General features: G+C 35.7%; 1 protein-coding gene across 1 annotated transcript in view; it reads right to left on the bottom strand.

The window, feature by feature from the left end:
- LOC120423682 (putative inorganic phosphate cotransporter) overlaps window positions 1–16,752 on the bottom strand; it is a 31,755-nt gene extending 15,003 nt beyond the window's left edge. Inside the window, exons 1-2 of the mRNA XM_039587575.2 lie at window positions 16,563–16,752; window positions 5,552–5,791 (exon numbers count right to left, since the gene is read on the bottom strand). Of these exons, the coding sequence (XP_039443509.1) occupies window positions 5,552–5,606 (55 nt within the window). The 5' untranslated portion in view covers window positions 5,607–5,791; window positions 16,563–16,752. The remainder of the gene's footprint in view (window positions 1–5,551; window positions 5,792–16,562) is intronic.
- Window positions 16,753–22,905: the final 6,153 nt, after the last annotated feature.

Raw genomic sequence — 22,905 nt, 5'->3', positions numbered from 1 at the left:
GAAAAAAACATCCATCATCTTCCATCATCTTTGTTTGCATGAAAAGGGGACGACAAAAATAAAAAAAAAACTTATGGGGACCTGAAATCAAGATTAAATTGTGGATTTTATTTCACGCAACTATAAAGCTTATTTTTCCGGGCACAATAAAGCGATTGTCCACGCTCTATACAAAAAAGTTTTGTTTTGTATGGAAATTGTCCACGAGGGAGGAGGGGGGGGGTCTAAGATTAAAAAAAGTGTCCACGTGGTTTATGAATGGCCCCTATGTTAAAATTTACATAGGGTTATAGGGCCCAGTTTATAAATTTAAATATTAAATTTAAAACATTTTTATCAAAAGCATCTAAAACACGAAAACAGTTATTATCTTTAAAAAAAACAAATATCTGGGAATCCGTATTAAAATACGTGGTTCCTTTTTAGTTTTGTATATTTTGATATTAAATTTAAATATCGATTAATCAAGCTGTCTGTATTTTCATGTTTCATTCAATTTTTTTTCAATGCAAAAGCCTCTCATTTTATGCATTTTTTTTAATTTGCAAATTCTAAAAACAAATTTGTAAAGGCCTAGATAAAAGTTTCTTAAATTTATTTTATTTTCACAATTTAATTTTTCTTAAGGAAAAATATATATTTCATTCAAAAGGAAAATCTTTTTAATTTAGTTGCTACTAAAGTTTTTCCAATAATTGAAAATCGTGCTTTACCTACATTTAGAAATACTCATAAAAAAGTTATAGGGAATCAAAAATTTGGAGAGAAAAAATGTAATTCTTAAATAAATTAAGCATATCTAGAGTTTTTAAAAGTTCCAATGAACAGCAATTTTATTTTTTGCTCTTAGGATGTTTTTGAATACACCTGACTCAAGGCGGTTTCAAAAACACCTAAAAAGTCTTAATCCTTAAAAGATATTTTAATTATTTTCAAGAGTCATACAATTATTTTCAAACAAGTATGCCCGTATTAGCGTATTTTTAGCGTGTATTAGCATGTCCGATGTTATCTAAAGTCAAAAAGATTGTTAAATGGAATGTTTTTGAGGAAACCCCATAATGCTATATATTTTTAGAAAGGCATTTAGCAGACCTTTCCAATAATGGGACGATACTATAAATCTGGCAACATTGTCCAAAATTACGAGCATCTACTAAAAAAAGGATAAAGTTTGTGCATCATGTGTCTCGTTGGAAAGATCTTTCCAAAATTAAAGTAAACTAAAGTTTTCAGCTTTTGGATAAAATTTAAAAAGCTTCAAAGGAAAGTTAAATTAGATGAAATTACTATAATCTTGTGAGGAAGGCCCCACCCACTTCAAGGTGAATTAACTAACTTTTTTATTTAATTCATTTCTTTTTCTTTCACTGTCTAAGTGTCACATTCAGTGCCGGTGACTCGAGGCCAATCGTGCACACATAAATAGCAGCAGTTTTTTTGATATTTATAAATTAAGAAAATTTATAAATAAACCAATAGTACAACCGTACGATACTCCGCGGTGAGCAAGCGAGACGGCGCACATTGACCTGCGAGTGTCCACTTCTCAGCGGTGGCCGCGCCGGTGTCTCGCGCGCGCATGTTTCGGGGCTCTACCTCCGAATGTAAACAACCGAAACAATGCAACGCGACGATGCATTCTTCAACTGCGCGAGCTACCTAAGTAGGCGTCGGCGCACAGGTGACAGCTTTATTTGCGGTTTTGCTTGGATGTGCGGCAGATAGCACGCGGGAGTCATTGCACCTGACCCACATAATCTAGGGGAGTTCTGAAATTCGCGAATCACTAATCATAATCCGCGCACAGCCTTGAGGGGAGGCCCGCTCCAGTTCTCGTCATTTCGGTCTAATTAACCTTTGGTCGCCGAAAGGCTTATCGCTGCCGGTTATTATTTACACGCGATTAAAAATACACTCGCATTAATCCAATCACGCGACAAAGTGATGGCGCTTCCTCGAATCACCGAAACAAAAAAAAACGCAAATTAGTAGACACACTCTAAAAGTGATTTTTGGCAACAGCAAGCCATGGGCGTCATTTGAGCGATTCAGCGGAGGTTGCTTCGATCGCCTCCCAAAAGCACGTGGCAGCCAAACTTTTCAAACTGTTTATTTTTTGTCACTTCACCAAATGCAGCGCCTGGTCAAATTAACACATTCACATGTTCGTTTAACGCCGATTTGAGTCGAGTTTGGGCTGATATTTCATGAGTTTTTTTTTTCAGTGTATTGGTTCCTACTTCCTGCACTAGAATGAACTAATTCACGATCAGAGCGCAACGCCGGTTCGAGTGGGACTAATTTTTGATGGCACTTTCTTCGTAAATTTATAGTATTTGAAGTGCAATAAAATGCACTATCATTTTTTGGACAGACAACGGAAGTTGTAAAAATGCAGTCATCAGATTGGAAAAACGCAATTTACAATGAAAAATTTTCAAAGCTGTGTTTTTTAGAAATACATAGATCAATAATGCATCGATGAAGTACTAAGCGTCTACATTATGGATATCATAATATACCGTGCGTCTCCATGATTTCAATTATCAAAAAATAAAACAGAAATGATTCGCTAATTTGACTACCGCAAATTGGAACTCGAGTAATTTGAATCCCGGTTATTCGGATGAACTGAACTTTTTTCAAAATAAAATTAAGTAGAAAAATAGCTTTTAATTTTTCAAATATGTTAGTTTGCTCGATTATCTCAGTTCTTGCAAAAAAATGAACATCGAAACTTCAAAAAATAAATAAATGAATTATAAAAATAACTGGACGTTCATTAAAACAAACTCAGTTCTTTTATCTTAATCAACAAAATATTACAAGATTACCTGGTGCATCAGCCTACTCTTCAAACAATCCCAAATATTTACAAAATGATTAGCGAGTGCCTTCTAAACATTTATGTTTAACCATCGAACACACCAGAGGTCGCACTCCAGCGCAGCTGCGCTAGTCACCGCTAGGTGGCAGTGCGAATCGCCCCATTTCGCCGCCAACTACGTCTCGCTTGAACACTTCAAAAAACGGCGAACATTAGTGCGTCCATCCCGGGAATTCCCGGGACAAAAATCCCGGGATTTTTCCTAAACCGGGAATTCCCGAATCCCGGGATTTTCTATAGTTTGTCCCGGGAATTCCCGAAATTGAAAAAAAAATCATATTTTGGTCTAGAAATTCAGATTTGGTTGTGAAAATAGTAGAACAATAAAATGAATTAAAATTTGTATTCAGCAAATCTCAGCTTTAAAGTGGCATTTTAGGAAAACAATATTATAATTTTAATTAACAGGTCCGCAAAATGCCTAGTGCTCTAAATTGTTTTCTCTATTATTTTATTTTTTTGAAAGACTGGATATATTTCCGTATATTTTCGATTTTAAATTAACAAAAACAATCTCATATCAAATTATTTATAATCAAACACCGGCATCTAGGGCAAATACGTACAAATATAACGAATAAATACAGCTATTAAAGCAAAAAATAATTGCATGACGTTTTGGATGACTGCGGTTAAAACAGAAACAGAATAAAACAATTTGTACTTCCAAATGTATTGCTCTAAAATCTCCTGTACCTATTTAGACAGTAATTCTGATTTTTCCTCGGTTGGCGGTAGTAACTTGAAGATAATTTGTAAAATATGTTTTAATGAATTCAAAACTTATCTAAAATTTTACATTGACTGGTATCATTTTATTTATTGTCGTTTTTTTGATTTTTAGACATATAAAATAATTTTTTTAAGCTGTTTTAGTCATGTCACATAAATATATATCTATATATATAAAAAATTTCGATGGTTTTGTTCGAACGCGAATCAGTTCAATACGGAACAACGGATCGGTGCGCTTTTTACTGCGTTAGGTTCGTAAAAGCCTAAGGAAGGTTCTTACGCTAACTAATTGACACTTTGGCCACTCTGGAACCGATTCCGGAAAATCTGCAGATTGTGTAGGAAAAGTTGCGTAAAATCAAATTTTGATCACAGGAGGCTGAATAAGCAAACACGCGTAAAACGTCAAAAAACGACACAAGGCAAAACGAAGTTTGTCGGGTAAGGCTTGTATATATATAAAATAATTCCAAAGTTTTTTTTGAATAAGTCCTATAAACATATGGAAGACAAAAGCTTATTGGACCTTTTCAAAAAAAAAAAATTCAAGAATTATGTAATTTGATTCGCAAATAAAAAAATTATTAATCATACTGGAATTGAAAATAGTAGTTGATATAAAATCCTAAACACCGCAAAGACAAAAAAAAATCTTTTAGGCTATTTTAAAACTGTCTTCTTTGTTTAGATTGAAGTGAGGATTATAACCATTTGATATTATTAAGCTAATTCAATGATTTAAGCTTGAAAACATAACAAATATAATGAAACATAGATTTTATTACTGATCCAAAAATTTCCCGGGATCCCGGGAATTCCCGGGATTCAAAAAATATTTTTCCCGTTTCCCGGGAAATTCAAAACCCGGGAAAATTGGACGCCCTAGCGAACATTTATCAGCTCTCCGGGTAGCGTGGCCTACTGTGATGATGGGCTTATCGCTAAACCTCCGCAAAGTCTAATTGAACCTGGACTCAATTGGATAATCGTGGCACGACCTCCCAAGAAGCTTATCAACCCTTAACAAGATAATTGCGTTTGATGTGCGTTGCACAGGTTTGCTTATTGAAAAAAATAAGCAGTTTGTCTGATTTGTCTTAATGAGGATGGACAATGTTGACGAGGTGAGTAACAGGTTAGCACTCCCGTCGCGTATGTGTGCTGTGTGATAAATGAGGGAACATTTCTCAGTACAAAGAAATCCCAATGCAGAGTAACGTGTCAGACTGCAGGGATGAAAGATAAGACACTATTTGTGATGTAATTCATCATTCAAATCACGCTGCTAGGTGTTAATGAATTGCATGGGGTGCTAATGGAGGGGGACTTCACCTTTTCCAAAAGATTTGTCTTAACCGAATTTAAAGTAGCGTGACGAAAGGAGAATCTGAGCGACCGCTTAACGGTCCACTGACCTTCCAAAACCAGTTCACGAGCCGACTCAAGAGAGGTCATCTGGTGGCTGAATCAAGTGTCATCAATCACTCGCGGAGTGACCGATCACGCAAACTAAACAGGTTTGTTTTGTTAACCGAACCTGGTGCGAAATCCGCTAGATCTAAGCGATCATCGCGACGCGATCCTCATCGTCAATTCGTAATAACTGTCAAATAAGTGCGGAAACAAACAACGGAAACCGGCCAATGTCACGGGCAAAAAGTGCCCGGAATGAACAATTGCCGCGCCCAGCTCATCGCAGCAGGCCCCGCTTCGAATTTCGATTGGCCATTTCAAAGCACGTACTCGCAACAAAAACCGCACAAAAAGATTTCGCATGCTACGATTGCGTTTTTCCTCTCACTGTTACTTTGGTGTGGTTTATGTCCCCTTTTAGTTTGTTTACGTTCTCGCGTCGACGCGTCAAAACAAACGCCGTCGCGTAGCGGAAGTCGCACATGCGACACATTCCGCGCACCAGGAACTTACCTTCGGGCTGCTTGGGCTCTCCACCCTCCGCCAGATACTCTTTGGAAACTGTCATTCTGATGTTGCTCGGAATGTGTGTGTGTGTGATTAGTTGTAAACTCAGGTCCCAAAAGTTGCTTTGGTTGATTTGTTGATTTCAGCAGCTGGTCAGCGCCGAAACGTTGCAAGGATCTCTCTTTGCGTGGTGATAATAAAAATTATAATAATACTGCAGTATGATGAGCTTGATGTTGGCTTAATCTGGAATTCGAAAATGTAAGAGAGAGAAAAAACAAAACGTGATTACGGTTGCCGGCGCTCGAACCTATTAATAATGCATTGTTGTTGTTGCTGCGTTGACGGATGGCAACACGTTTCGCACCCCAGCAAGCCATGCGGGAGGCGCATGGTTGCTTAGGTATTGTGATGAATGCAAAAAAGTTGTCACGCAGATGCTCGCACACGTGCGCCAAATTAAACGAACGTTGCTCTTGATTTGAATACTCGTTAAAAAAAAATCTCAAGAAAAATCCTTTCTGAACCAGTTTTGGCTAGTAACGAGGAGCTTATTTTTGCACACCAATGACTGACGTATGTTTTTGAATTGATTAATATGATGATAATGGTTCTTTGAATGTTTTGCATTCTCGACTCAATTTTAAATATAGTGCAGACGTCAGCACGAGACGATGAAATAACACATTGTCGGTTATCAATTTGCCACGCTCGGACTGTTTTACACCTGGTACTTTGCGTTACTTTTGCAACTTTGTTATTTTCATCTAAAAAGCGTTCTAGTAAAAATTCACTGAAGAAATTGTGACCACACTGGTTGTGCACAAAAATATTTCATTCAAATCAAAACGTCTTAACTTCCAGCTTTTGACGTAAGTTTGCCAATGGATAAAATTGGCAAATTTAAACTTTGGTAGATATCAAAGAATTATGCAGCATCTCATTCTACCTAGAACCCAGTTGAATGTTTTGCGATTTTGATCATGCCTGATTTGGCATAATGGAAAATGAACACGCTTTGACGTCATTTGTTATTATTAGCAATTAGTCCGACAAGATTTTACCTTGAATCCTCCTCCAGATTAGCTAGAAATGTTCACAATTTTATGGTATGTTTTTGAACTGTTCATAATAACAATATTCAATCATATTTGATGTACCTAAGCACAAATTTATGCTGGCATAAATGTGTAGGAAATTCTTTTACTTTTACAAGGAAAAATCCTTTTATGGTTAATGTTTTGAAAAAAACAAATTATTAATGATTATGCCCTTTTTCAAGTGTTAGAATTAAACTTAAAATTTCACAAACTTTCTCAAATTCTATGGCAGACATATTGAATTTTTTCGAGCAAAATTCGAGATGACAAGTAAGCATTTTTTTATTGCAGATAGCGTGGTCCACTCTTGAAAAAATTTGCAATAAAAATGACTTATTTGTCATCTTCAAACTTAAAAGGATTATTTGCCCAAACTTTACACGTCAAAACATAAAATTTTTCGTTCCTCACCCTCCTTTGAAACATATTGTTAAGGAGCAAATAAACTTTTTCTAGTAAAAAAATGCTTTCACAGTGAAACTGTTTTTTTTCAGAGATTTTTTTTTAAGATGAAAATATTCTTTTTTGATTGATTAATTGATTTTTTGTCAAAAAGTCGAAAAATTGAAAGCACACCCGTTTAAAGTTGTAGTTTATGCAACAAGTTGCTTAAAGATATTTTGTTCAGCACGAGTCGTACATTTATCTAACGACGTTTACCGAGTTGGGTAGTTACGAGGAGTGCAAGTTCTACTTTTCAGCACTTGTGTCAAAAAGTATAACTTTTCAAAACTTTTATTTTTAGTAGAGAAAAGTAGGCCTTTTCGTCATGCGAGAATGACAGGAAAAGTGGATTTGAATTAGTTTCACAACGGATTTGCAAAAAATATATTCTAACTCTTGATCAATTTTGTAATATTTTGTACAATTTTCAAACAAATTTTACTAAATTAATTTTTAGTACAACCTTAAAAATTTAAGGATCCTTTCACTATTTCAATCGATATGGTTATTTAAGACATTAATATTAGATTATTATGATGATAAAATTTTGATCGGTTATCTTAAACTCTTTGCCACCCATCTTAACATTCCCAGTTAAAATTACTTTTCCAACCATTTTTTCATTTCTTTCCTTTGGTGATTTTTCAGATCGAAGCCAGCCTAGAGGCGGGGTTGGGATGTGAAGAGTTTTAATATTCAAATCATAACCCTAAAGCATTAAAATCGTTTGTAGTTGATTACACTGAATTTTCCATTGAAACAGAATTACATCTACTATAAATAGGGGAAATATACCCATTTTAATCACTCTAAGCCGTTCGACCAATTCTCATCACTTTTGCAGTTTTCCGCTACTAAATCAACATTTTTAGATACATCAAAAATGGAGAGTTGCTTTCTCACTTTTATTTGATCTATTTGTTACTTAGGAACAGTCAAAAATACTTTATAAAAGCTGTAATTCATGATTAAAGTGCTGATAGGCCGATAATAGAAATAGGCTGAGAAATGGTATATTTCCCCTACCAGGTTTCAAATAAAATGTTTAGAGTCTAACCAAAGAATGATCTGCCACAGAATCGCAATGAATTCCCGGGCGGAAAGTGAGTTGGTGGCGATAACTTGGAACTATCTTGGCTTGTTTATTTGCATCTTGTTGTAAACTCCTCGAGTTATGACGACTTTTGAAACCGACTGCGTATCATGGAAAGTATATTCCATGATCATACTGCATTATCTACAGTTGATATTGAGCTGTTATTGGTAGTTTTTTTAGACTTAGCAAAAATTTCGAAATAGTAGTTTATGCAACAAGTTGCAAAAAGAGGTTTTTTTCAGCACGAGTCGTACATTTATCCAACGAGGTTCACCGAGTTGGATAAATACGTCGAGTGCTGAAAAAATCAAGTTTTGCAACGAGTTCCATACAACATTTTTTGCAATTCCGAAAAACACCCATTGAGTGAAATTTTAAGTCAAATTTTCTTGTAATTTGTCAATAAATCGTTTAAATCAAAAAAATGTTGAAAAGTGTTACTTTTCGAAACAAGTGCTGAAAAGTTCAACTTTTCAGCACCCATTTCAGTGCTGAAAAGTAGAACTTTTCAGCATTTATTTTGAAAAGTGTTGCTATTCGATTCTTTTATTTTTGGTACAGAAAAGTAGGCTATTTCGTCGTTCAAGAATGACAGGAAAAGTAAGAAGTTTCACGACGGAATTGCAAAAATTTTATTTTTTCCAAAATTTTACCCGAACATCATGAAATGATTATTTTGACTTTATTTCGAATTTATACTGGACTTAACAAAATTTGCAGTCACTGACAGAATTTTCAATTTCCGACACTTAGAATAATTTTCATGAGCTGATATTTTAAAGTTTGATTTATTTATGCTGGACTTTGAAATTTTTGCGTATATTTTTTAATTCTTTACTTTTTACAGAAAAAGCATTTTTTTGGGAATTAGAAAATTTTCGGGAGGTTGGAAACATGATAAATTATTTTGATGTTTATTTTTGCTTTGAACCAAAATTTCGGAAAAATCGACGAAATTACAGGAAATTTTTGTCCGATTTTTACAAAAACATCAGTTTGTTCCTAAAATAATGTCCCTAACAAAACGTCTTCATTGAAATTTTGAAATTCGAAAGTCGGTTTTTAATAATTATTGATATACCCCCTACAAAAATCGTTCCGGCACTTAAAAAATTTACGGGATCCGTATCACGAAAAGATTTTTGGTAGAATTTATTTGATTTTTTGGATTTAGCAAAATTTTGGCTTTCGGCCAGTAAAATATATTCAATACTTAAATTTTTTTCGAGAACAGGAAACTGAAAAAAAATTGGGACTTTGAAATTTTTGCGTATATTTTTTAATTCTTTACTTTTTACAGAAAAAGCATTTTTTTGGGAATTAGAAATTTTTTGGAAGTTTGGAAACATGATAAATTATTTTGATGTTTATTTTTGCTTTAAACCAAAATTTCGGAAAAATCGTCGAAATTACAGGAAATTTTCGTCCGATTTTTACAAAAACAAAACGTCTTCATTGAAATTTTGAAATTCGAAAGTTGGTTTTTAATAATTATTGATATACCCCCTACAAAAATCGTTCCGGCACTTAGAAAATTTACGGGATCCGTATCACGACAAGATTGTTGGTAGAATTTATTAGATTTTCAGGACTTTGCGAAATTTTTGCTCTCAGCCAGTTGAATATTTTTCAACATTTTGAAAAATTATTTTGATAAGAAATATTACCAGGCTTTTTGAAATTTTACTGTGGATTTTTTGACTTATGCAATTTTAGGAATATTTTCATAGACTTTTATTTTTAATTTAAAAAAATGGAATATAGAGACTTTGGATTTTTCGTGATTTGGAAAATTATTGTGACATTTTGGCAATTCAACGCTTTCTTTACAATTTTTTAATGAGTTTTTAAAGTAAAATAATTTTTCAACTTTGAAAAATCTTGTTTTGATGTAAGTGCGTATATTCCTGCAATATTACTCATATTTGTGAAGAGAAAGAAGGGGGGGGGGGTCTGAATAGTGGCGGGGTGCATTAAAAACCAATAAAATTATTTTTGGGATCTACTTTATGAACTTGATATGATTTTTGGAAGATTTCAGTTGTTTGCTACTATAAACTCAACTTGATGTGGCATTGTTGGTCAAATAAACTCAACAAGATTTTTCGCAGATACGCCTCGAACAATTTATGTTCGTGGCCATGTTCGGTTATCTCTTAACCATACCCTGGGGTGAACTTGACTTGTTCGTGTTTTTACGAACATGGGTAGATTTTTCCAAGATGCAACTTTCTGCCCGGGTTGAACTTAAAAAATAATTCAAAAAAACATCTTGACTTCACGGTTGGCACTGAACAACAGACATGTTGAACATATTGAAAATCGTTGAAACTGCATTCCATGTAAAGCATGTTTAATATTTTAAAGTGATATTTTTAGTCAATAAAAAATAAATTTATCAAACAAATCATACAATAATTCAAGCCTTAGCTTAATATTTGGTGTGCTGTAAATGATTTTCGTACAACTTAATCCACGTTACAATGCAAAGATTTTCATAATGTACTCTTCTACCCACTATTTATTAGAACACGTTTTCGCAATAAAAATGTGTCTCGCTTCGCCGTAACATGGAATTGCAGTAAATTTAATGACTTTACACCAACAAATTAGGTACGCTTCACTAAGAACTCGCTAATGACACTAGGAGGTGCAATTGCTTGGTTTTTATTGTGGTTATTGTGAATCACTTTTGAATTTATACGTAAAATTTCAAACCTCATTTTCACGTTCTATAGATTTAATTCCACAAACTTGATGCATTAGCAATAAGAATTTTGAAATAAATTACTTCAAACACGCGCTTTGAAAGTTAAATGAATTCTCTCACTAAACGAAACGTGCAGCTGAGAGAATGCCCACCTGAATAAACACACCAGGGAATCTAATTACAAGAATCGCTACAATCAACACGCTTTAATTACTGAACAACTTCCTACCGGGTAAAACAATGATTGCCACATTAGATGCACTGTGAGCCCTTCACTCAGGGGGAGATGCACGAATTAGTCACCACTCACGAAAAAAAGGTTCGATGAAAATTGCTGTCCGATCGCCTGATTGCAATTATCTGACCGGTCTTGAGTCTTGCACTGACCGTCCTTCCCCGAATTTCCAAACTTCAACCCTCACATTCCTCCGGTTCTTCGACGACTGGCACGCATCGGTTATTATAGGTTCCCTTCGAAACATGTGCGCAAAGACACACACTCACACACACAATTTCTTGTGACGAGAATTTTGACCCTTGGGTAGAAACAAACCGAAAGGGTCCAAAATAAAATCGACGTAAAAACCCAAATTGACGGAAAAGTACCGGTAGAGGAAAGTTTCTCGCGTCCTTCATTCACCAACCTTTAGGGTCCACACACACACACACAGGTCGAAGCAGTTCACTTTCGTTTTTTTTTTCGAGCAGCCCCTTCTTCAGGCAACAGAGACCATCTAGGTAGGCCGGTTACCTCTTGCGCACGACACACGTGTTCCACACAGCCTGTTGCGTTATGCAAAATTGGCATCCCCCGCCGGCAATGACTTCACCGCCTGCTTCGCTCCTTTCGAATTTCAGCGCGCAAATTAAAGACACTTTTCTCCTTCGGGGCCCGGCTTCCGCGGCCTAAACACTACACAAGCTGAATGACTGACCGAACTCTCGGTTGAATGGTGGCAAGTTACAGAATGCAAACAGAAAAAAAGAGAGCAACTAAGAAGCATCGTAAAAAACGTGATGAAATGTCCGTCTTTTGCACTGCACGTCCTAGCACGTCCCGACCCCGGAGTCACGTCCCGCCAGTCTACCCTGGAAGTAGTCGCGAAGAGACTGTTACACACTGTTGTTTGTTTCCGCCATCATCCAGCAGCGGCCCGTTAGCGTAGCAGGCGTTGCGTTTTCTGATGCGCAACGGCGGCCCGCAAAAGTTCAAAGTCATTGCCACGTTGTAACGCACCGACTCACAACGCTCAGTCGGCCTTGGATTCCCCATCAAGCCGGCATACTAGATGATGGGATGCCAAGTTGAGACGCTGCCGGGAAGTTGCAGTAGCAGTGATAAGCCCCGCGTAGTCTAGCGTACGCGCAGAGCAGCAGCACAAGCGGAAAACACACGCGGTCAGATGGGCCGGTAATCGGAGATAACTCTCCGGGTGTTTTTTTTTTGTTTTTTGCAACAAAGAAAGGTTTTGAAGTTGCGACGAATGTAAGGGTAGTGGAAAACGGAAATGAGTTCAATTTTATGTATTTTGTAGTGTTTTGATTAATTGGTGGTGCATCGAGTTGCAAAATTCAGTTATTAAACAAAATCGAGATTTGAATCGTGATAAATCTTGCTACACCGTGTCAAAAAATGTCACACAAACAGCAAAGCTAATCTTCCGGTAAATTCAACAGTTTCTGAAAAAGACCCAACAATTTTTTAAACCATAATTGTTGTAAACAAATAAAATCTTAAATGGAATACAAAAGCAGTTCCGAGGCTTATTTTTACAGAAAGATAATCCAGTCAAGGAACGAGTTTAAAAAAGGTGCCCATTTTTCGTTTCCAGAATCAAATCATGTAAAACTCCAGTTATTGATGGATTAAAATCGATCCATCAGAATCCGAATCTGCCTGGTTAACTTGAACTGAAATTTTCAAGATTACGACGACTTAATGGAAAAAACAACAAAAACGAAATTTTGTTACCTAAATCCAAATTCTGTTATTTTGCTTTTTTTAAAGGATTCTTGTCATATATTACATTTTAAAGGGATTTTTTCTCTTTGAAAACATTGTTTCGATTTTTTTCGGTTCATCGTCTTTAGTCAACGTCTTTGGGTAAAAAAAAACATTTTTCAAATAAATTTTAAAGCAAAAACAATCATAAAATTCTTAGTCTCTTGGTTTCTGTCGGTTTATTGAACTGTACTGGACGGTAATTAGACAAGAAAACTGTAACTTTCTACATCTTGAGCTGTATTTGTAGCACAGGACGGTTCTGTTCTGTCTGATCTGTTCTGTACTGTGTCTCGCGGAGCAATGGCCACTTCTCGAGAAGATTCTTGTGACCAAAGCTGGTAGTTCTAGCGGGAAATTCTATAACAATGCCAAGAACTCATTTCGAGATGTTTAGAATTATTCTGTAGTACTAGATCTAACTGAACTGATACAAATCTACAATCTGAACCTTTTGCATGCGCAAACATTAATGAAAGTATTGTTTTTCCAAAAGTGATCTGTGAACCAAAATTTTCGAAATTTGCTGATAGTCAAAAATGCCTTGTTTGATTAAAATACAAAAGTATACGTTATACAATGTATTTAAACCTAGATTTAAACTAGTTTACTTCTCGGGTGAGTTTTCAAAAAGCCGTAAGAGCCACCGTGACCTGCGACACTATTTTTCATTTTCTCCAAATTGAAACAAATTTTCATTTATCTTTAATTTAGAGCACTAAAGGACGTGTAGATGAACAATCTTAAGCATTTTTGAAATTGTTTTTTCGCAAGAAGGTCGAGTATCGTTGTAAAAGAGGATTGTTTACCAATGGCTCTTACGTCTTTTTGAAAACTAATCCGAGACTTGTACAATTATTTTAAATAAGCAATATTTTTTTTGCCATGTGTTTTACATAAATTTTTGAAGAGAGGGCAATTTTACCTGATTTTTTTCGTAAATAGCACTTTTTCTTTTAATTATTTTTATCTCAGCCCATATTCAATCATTTGAGCTCAAAATTTGGGCGTTTGCTGGTTAAAATTTGCGTACTTAGATTTTAACAAATTCGGTAAAGTTTCAACTGCTGAACAGTTCGGTAAACTGAAAATTACCGAATTCAGTAAAAACTTACCAAAATCCGGTATTGAAATTCAATGTTGTTCATCCTACAACCGGAATTCGCTAAAATTATGTTCATTTTGACAGATGGTAAACCGATCTAAACTTTACCGATTGTCTACTATCGAATTCGGTAAAAAAAATCAAAGTGTAAGTGCATTCAAATTTTTCCTTATAAAAATATTTTTTTCCAATTGGATGGCGGTGGTACAGTATTGGAAATTTGGATATTGAGGAAACGAAGCGAGGAAGAACTGTCAAAATTATTTAAAATGCCCAAAAGTTACAACAGTTATTCTACAATATACTATTTTTGGAAATGATAAGAAATTATGAAAAAATATCAAATTTTAAATCTTTGGTACAACAAATCCAAAAAGTGTCCCCATTTGATTGAAATTGAAAGAAAAAACAATGGATGTTTTTTTTAAATTCACGAGTTTATTCGTTTTTTATGTGAGTTAAACGATATCGATTTCAAAAATATCAAAATTATAGATACATTACATTAATAAACTACAATACTGGGATTAGTTTTCAAAAAGCCGTAAGAGCCATTGGTAAACAAAGTCCTTTTTGCATCGGTTGTCGACCTACTTACGAAAAACCAAAATCAAAAATGCTCGAGATTGTTCATTTACACGTCCTTCAAGTGCCCCAAACTTAAAGTAAATGAATTTTTGTTTCATTTTCGAGAAAACCGAAAATTAGTATCAGTATCGGCTTATTGAAAACTCTTCCGAGAATGTTGCCCAAAAAAATTAAAAAATATCTCAATGAAAATTTAGATGATTACTCTATAAATCTACCGTAACTTTATAAAACGATCTAAATTTTGAAAACGCCAAAGATTATGTAAAATTGAAAGTTACCTCAAAAACATCAAATATCAAATTCAAATTCAAAACACGCTAAAAGATAATTCCCATCAACATTAAAAATCGCAATATAAAAAAAGATTTTTGAATATTTTAACCAATATTAAAAAGCACCTCTGCAAAATGTGTTGATAAGGTAGATGTATTGTGTATTGTGTTAAAAATAAATCATTGTTTTGATATTTGTGACAAAACAAAGTGGAATATGAACACAATATCCTGATTACAACTTTCGATATATTTTTTATATCAGAACAAATGATTAAATAAAAATTTAACCTATTCTTCTACAATCACATAAAATTAAAATAAAGAATATTTTCCAATTTCTGTTTTTTTTATTTTTTATTATTTGAAAGTGTCAGAAAAGCTTAAAGTTTAATGTATTAACTTTCCAAGCACCGTTTCGCCACCACCAAAATTAATCAAAGTAACCTGGTGGGCTTTCGCGCCACAACGTGACCAACCAACGAGCACAATCAAGCTAGCCGCCTCACAGCCTGCTGTGTGGCTTCACACCAGCTACACTCAAAACCAGCCGGCAAATCCAGCGGAAGTTGATGCCCCAGCTCTACCAGGTTCATCGTCAGGCTACTGCGATTGCCGTGCGATTGGGGTCTACAAAGCGTGTGTTTTTTTATTCCTGCTCTTATCAACGACACCCAATGCCGTCACGAGTCCAACACTCTATCACCTAGGACGACTCCAGCTATAGTACTCGAAAGATGGGTACTTTTAATGGCACTTAATCACACCACTACACCAGTTGGCAGTCATTGTACCGTCCGGGATTACATGTTACCCCGCGGACTCTAATGGCAAAAATCACACACTCACTTTTTAAACGGTGGAAGTTTTGCCAGTTTATCCCCCGGGAAGTTTCGTGAAGTGGATCTCCGGCATTGGAATCTGCATACAATGGGGCGCGGGAAAAAAGCCAAGCATTGTTGCGCAACAAATATGTCGAGATTTGAGGTCAGCTATCGGGATCACTTTCATTCAATCTCCCTGAATTGGTTTGGAACTAATTGGATAAAAATTCTTCTTGTAGTTGAAAATTTGCCTAGACTTAATTAATTCTTACTCAACAACGTATGCAAATTTAGCACCTCACAAAAAAGTGACGAAAATGCAAATTGAAAGAGCTAGTCACATCACATTTGGGAAAATAAACAAACTAGATAAAAACAGACACATCTCGACGCCGCCGCAACAACTGAACTAAAAACGTGCCCACTTTAAAAATAGCGCCACGAGGAACGAAGTTTTCAGTTCACTATTTCATTCCGCGGTTAGTTTTTTTTTTTTTCTTTTTTTCATTTTCATTTTCACATTTGCCACTCTTGTTGTTTACAGGTCCCATTAACCAACGATAACACCCCAACAAAACCTGTTGCGCGCCTTTTGGAAGTGAAAATTGGTGCTGCTCAATATCTACAATTATAATGGAACAAATTGTCCGGGGCTGGCGGTTTTGTTTTTATTTATTTTTGGAAACTAGTCACGATCTAGGTCAGCTGTATCTTTTCAAAGTAGTGAAACCATTGTCGTAGGTTTGGATCAAAGTTGATAAATTACCTTGTGGTTTCATTCATTTTCAAACACTGTTTTTCGCAACACTTAAAAAACACGCACTTTTGAACACAGACACACAGACGAGGACAGTCACAAAAAAAACTACTTACGTTTTACCGGAGAGCAAAACACGCAGTATACGATGGTCAAATTTGACTACTAGTGATGTTGTTTTTGTTGATCATGATGGAAAGTGCCATTTTTATCTGGGTATTGATCGTGAACAAAAACCACTAGGATCGGGTTCAAGCTTCCCAAAGTTTGGGAAAACTGGCTGCTACTCAGCACCACACACCGGGAGCGACTGATGAACTATTAAAACTCATCACTACCCGTTGACAGGTAAATGATATTTATATTAAAAATTTCCGAACCGCGCGAAACTCTCTCGCGAGCGCGAAACTCACCGTCACACACTCTCACGTTTTGCTGATAGCGCGGACAGGTTGGAACAATACCGATCGTGTACGTACGTAGCAGGCCGGGCATCAACAACGGACTACCACAAAGAGACTTCGAGCATCGAACAGAGTAGGCTAGACGGCTAGGCCAGACGGCAAGTGGACCGGTCAACACGAAGCCTGCTCTGATGATCGCTCGACTTCGCTCTCCCTCTCTCGTTGACTCTTCGTCGTCTACTGCGCTGTGAAGGAAATGGATTGCGAATGATTTTTTTTTAATTCAAAAATATTCCGGTGTTGTAAATGTCAGTAAATTTTTCACATTTTTTCGAAATATTAAACAAACCCAGATAAAAACATTTCACTAATATTTTTTTGTTTTGAATTACAAAAAAATATATTATAATCTGATTGTTTATCTAAAATGACTTTGAAGTCTAGAAAAAAATGATCGTGCGTCTCCACCAACACCAATATGGCGGAAGAAACAAAAATGCGTTTTAAAGAAAAAATGCTTTTTTATACGAAAACGCTTGGTACTAAGCAAAAATTAAAAATGTTGATTGGAAAATACTTTTTTTGAAAGTTTATGCTAATTAAAGTTACAAGAAAAGCATAACATTTTGACATACGCCACATAACCTTACAAAGCATTCAATTCACCAATCATTAAAATTTACATGAGCCACCATGCACCTCTTCCCATGGTACCTTATTTGGGAAAACACTTTTCTTTCTGAATAATGAAATTTTTAAATATTTGGTTTTGAATATTTGGAAAGGTTCATATTGTTAATCAGAATGTGAAACACAACTTTCTACGTTTAAATTTCCGTGCAACATCTCATTTTGTTGCCATGTCCATGGAGACGCACGATGTTTCAAGTTTGATTGAAAATAATTTAAATAGTATCATAAAACGAATGTGTGCTGTAAAAATTGCAATATCTCGAATTAACACAACATATTTATAGTATATTATTTTGCAATAAACCATTGTTATCAAAAAATAACGGGCAACTGGGGCGAATCAAGACAAACACCTGAATAGGAACATCAATTTTGTAAAATTTGTGGCTGATTTTGGAATTTGATAAACTTTTGCCTTTCTTACTGCCTTAAATGAATCCAATGAGAATACTAATATTGTGCAATAATATTGTTAAAACAGCATAGTAATTTCCTGAAATTAGGCCTTTTTTTCGAGATTTTTAATTTGATGTATTTTGATTTGGATTAAACTTTGTCCATGCGTTCCTTATGTCAAAAGAATTTTGCATCATCATTAGTCTCAAGTAGATTTTCTGGGAAAAAAAACTTTTGTGGAAAAAAATTGTTACACGGAAAAAAAATCCCTATTTGTTATTTGACTTTTTATTACTGAAAGTCTCAAAAATACTTATTTTTTTTAATATTCGAAAAAAAATGTATTGTTCAGGGGACTATAAAAAAGATTGATAAAGTCATTTGAAGGCGAACTTTTTCTAAAAATGTCCACAATTCAAAAATACTTAATGAAGCACTGCACCCCAGCAAAAATATTTTTGAAATGCTGAGGAAATTTCATACAATTTTTGTTTTTTTGACATTGTTGATCCGACAGCTGGTTGCTGCGATACAGAATAACGGTTTGGCCTCAGTGTCATCGAAGTATCCCTTATTTTCAAAAAAACGCGATGTTTCAGAAACTGTTCGATTTTCATTGTTAAAATTGAAACTTTTGTAAAAGTTGCTGCTCTTTTCTTTAAATATTATTTCTAAAAGAATCATTCGGAATATTCGGAGTGAAAAGTGATTTTTTTGTGTGCCTTTTGTTTCGCATTTTTGTCGTGAATTGTGTGCTGCGAGGAGAAGATTACCCTCTGAACATGCAGCGTCATCAGTGCATAATTGGCAAAGGGAGCGCTGAAAAAAAAATATTTGGAGTGAAAAGTGATTTTTTTGTGATTTTCAAAGCCCTTAATATATCATCGTTGAGCGGAAGGCACGGCGTCGGGTGGATTGTGTTTAAATTTTTCGAACAAGGTTTTATTTTTTTGCGGTGAAAAAGCCATTTCTATATAATGATTGAAAGACGCATTGACAATTTGGATCGTCGAGATCGTGGAGCAAAATAACTGTTGAGTGATTTTGTCTGTTAACCAGAAATACCTTCCCATAACATCGTTGCTCGGAAGGCTCGCCGACGGGTCTGTTATGAAAGTCCTCCCCATAGCGTCGTAGCTCGGAAGGCATCGAAAAGCCAATACCTTATCCTACTAACCCAAAAAAATATTAATCACGTGATGCTTGAAGGAGATGCTGTAGATTCAACGTGCTTGATGAGTCTGCAACTTCAACTATCGGACTAACATTCCTCCCTTTCGTTGAACTGTAGGCTTCTTGGGAGGGCGCCGGTATTGACTAATACAGTAGGAATCTTCAGAGGTTAAACAGTGAACGGATGGTTGGCTCCCACTGATCATTTTTGATTCATTGTTTAACTTCAGCTGATCTGTCAATAACGGAGGAGCAGCGCATTGGCAACCATGCTCATGCTCATGCTCAAAATAATTTCTAAAAGAATCATAGGTAACTTTTTAACAGGACTAAAAACATTTATTTTTGACATTTATATGTTGGACCAAATTTTTAAATTTTATTTTTTTTTATGAGAAAAGACATGTTTTGGACAAAGTTTCTCGCCTACTATTTTAAGAAACTTCGTTAAAACGGTTGAGACCAACTTTAAACTTCTTAAGAAACCTTAAGGTTGTTATATAATCTTCTGAAACTATTTTAATGAGCAGATTTGGTTTTATTATTTCGATGAAATGCTGAACGCTTAAAATGAAAAACCATGCAACTCCATTAAATTTCAGGAAACTTGACCGATAAAACTTCCACGAACATTCATTTTGACATTTGAAGAACATACATCTCCTCAACATGAAACAAGTGCATTCTTAGTTGATAGTTATTACAAGCACACAAAAAAAAAAGAATTCAAAGCTATTGCGTGTGAGTGCTGAAAGAAACTTAAATGCGTTTCAGCGCTTTGAATTATAAGTGACGAACCTTAAATCAGTTGAAGGGGAAACCGCTCTAGCCAAAGATTCGGTTTTAATATTTTGAACTCGTTTGTCCATAATTTTTACAAAGTATTTTCTTCTTAGTCCACCTTCTCCAAAAATAATAAACTAATTCAAATAAATTCCGTTTCTTTTCATAACGCATCGTGTTCCTCCTTTGCGTGCCTGTGCTTGTTGGTATACGTGATGACTTAAGTTAGTGTGTGCAGAACCGATCCGATCGCAAGAGAGCTCCGTTGCCGGTCTCAAACATTTTTTTTTTTTTGCTCGAAGTTAGAGAGTGAGAGTGTCTATCGATAAGGTTTTGCTGTTTGGACGGGTAAAGCCCAGGGATGATAAGAGCTTTTCCTCCATCCTAACTGCTGATCGTAAAAAAAGTAACGACTGTATTAACGGTTACTTCAGGAAGTAAACCAATCAATATCATAAACGACAAGTCATATAAAATCTTGCACACGCACTAACACCACGCGCGCCTACTGAGGTTTGTGCTAAAATCCATCACTTCACCACGCCTCTAATCAATCATCACTCTCATTGTTTTACATCGAGTACATTGACTTGAATTGCCTGTAACACGGCCGGAGTCTAGTCTTATCAATATCTCTCACTTAGCAAAAGTTGTCAGTCTGTCATCGAGCTTAAGTCGTCTCCGCTTGGTGGACCGATTGTTCACATTTTTTAATATCTTCATGCGTTTGTCACTCCCGGTGTGCGTCGCAAACAATCGGCTTCGGAACGCCATAAATCAACCGCTACAAATGGTAGTACCACCAAACGGCTCCTCCAGAACCCGATAAGCCACCCCCGCGATTTTAAACGTGCTCGATGGGCTATAATTTACTGCGCGTCATAAATTCAAACGCGGAGCTGAACTCTTTATGGCACGGGGTAATTAGACGCTGTCACCCCACCAATAGGCGATCTCGGGTGACAACGGGATCCAAGCAGTCCAAGGACTTCCGCGATGTGCAGAACCCCTCGACTCATGGCCATCTTTGTGACGCACTCGTGTGGTGGCCATTTTTCGATGCGCAAGGTCCTCTCTTAACATCATCGGCCGACTTTCGGTACACTTAATCCCGAAATCGTTGAACGACGGACATACTTGAGCGACGGCAATCAAAGGAGGCTTAGAGATAATTGGAGTGTTTTATTTTGCCGTGGCAGTAAAACGTGCTTGTAATAAGACAATTTGTTAGCTGGAAATGCCCCGCTATAAAATGCGGCAATCTTAGAATTGACAAATATTTAACCAAAAATCCATTGTCCGACAGACAAATTAAAACCGCAAATAAAGCAAAGCAAGCGAGTATTCTGATTGATGAAATTAAAGCAACGCAGTAAAAATAATGAATCATCGGCGCCTGCTGAATAATTCATGCCGAAAATGGACGACAATTTGAATGCAGAGCAAAATTGTTGCTTCCGAACGAAATTGTAAGCCGGTTTTTTGTCATTTGCATATATGCCAATAGAAGGTGTGACTCAATTTTTTTGCATGCAAGTGCATGTTTACTTGGATCAATGGATAACAGATTCAAAAAACTTGATTGAAATCCAAAAATAGATTTTATTTACGTAACCCACATCATCAAGAGCCATAATAAACCTCACCATGACGCTCGAAATGTTTGGAAATTTCCCTCTCCATTATTTTTAAACACCATGACAAGGCATTAACTGAGGACATCTTTTTAACAGAACTTCAAGTTGATGTTATCTCCACCTTCTCCATCACTGTCCATCCCATCTCAAAACCATCAGTAATCCTTCTCGACCTTGAAAAAAGCATAGTCTTGTAGGTACCCAAAACGACGCGCAGACCACAAACCAGATTGGTCGCGTACACGTGCCATAAAACAATAATAATCACCTCTATGGATGTTCGTTTGTGTTGTTTTTCATCCCAAGTTTTGTTTGATCCTAGTAAACATTTGCGTTCGAGAGCGAACACACACACACACCTCTTCTTTAGAATCCGTTTCTAGATGATGACAACATAACTGAGAGTTTGTACCAATCGAACGCGCCGGTTGATGGCAGTAGGCTGAACAAGCTAAGAAATGGAATGTAAGCAGAGGGCTCTGATGCAGACGTAGAGTTCAAATATTGAAGTTAATATTTTTAAAGAATTTGGTCAAATATTCTTGAATTAAATATTTGATTAGAAACCTTTCAATTCTTATTTTTTTAAATAAATAATCGAGTAAACCATAATACAGTCCAGACTCGATTATCCGAAGCCTCAATTATCCGAAGTTTCGATTATCCGAAGTTCGATTATCCAAAGATTTGTATGGGACTTCGGATAATCGAATCATGACCAAAATTTTTTTTCATTTTTTTTTTTTACTTTTAACCTAAAATTTGACTTCTGCTACCCCATTTTAGTGATATTTGAATATTTGATTGCCTTTTAAATCAAAAAATGCATTTTTTTCATGGTTCAGTCCGGCCATTTTGGCCACCATCTTGTACCTAAATTTGAGCTCTTTCAAGCAATGGTACATCCTTTAAAATAGTAACCTTATAGATTGTACAGTTCTGAATCGAAGAACATATGTTCAGATAATTCAAATTCTAAAAAAAACATGACCATTACAGCTTTTTAACAGCCATTTGCCCCACTGTTACTACAGTAGATGTTCGATAACTGGGCGTTGTTTAACTGCACAGAAATAAAAAGTTGAATTTTGAAATGTTTAATATTTGGTAGGTTGAATATTACCTCTTTTTTTGAGTAATATTACATAAAAAATGTGTAAAAATGTGAACCTGATGAATATTCATCAAAAACTGATAAAAATTCATCATTTTCTTGGGTAAAATTTATCATTTTTTTTGCCACAAAATCTGTCACCATTTCCTGATGAATATTACCATCATTTTTTTCTGTGTGGGCGCTCGATAACTGGGCCGTAGTCCAGTTAAAAAGCAGACAAACGTCAAAAAACCAAAACAAACTGAAATGACCGAGG

The sequence above is a fragment of the Culex pipiens genome, chromosome 2, assembly GCF_016801865.2.
Source record: "Culex pipiens pallens isolate TS chromosome 2, TS_CPP_V2, whole genome shotgun sequence".
Taxonomy (NCBI): Eukaryota; Metazoa; Arthropoda; class Insecta; order Diptera; family Culicidae; genus Culex; species Culex pipiens.
Note: the sequence above shows the minus strand (reverse complement) of the source record. Positions and strands in the feature narration are given on the sequence as shown.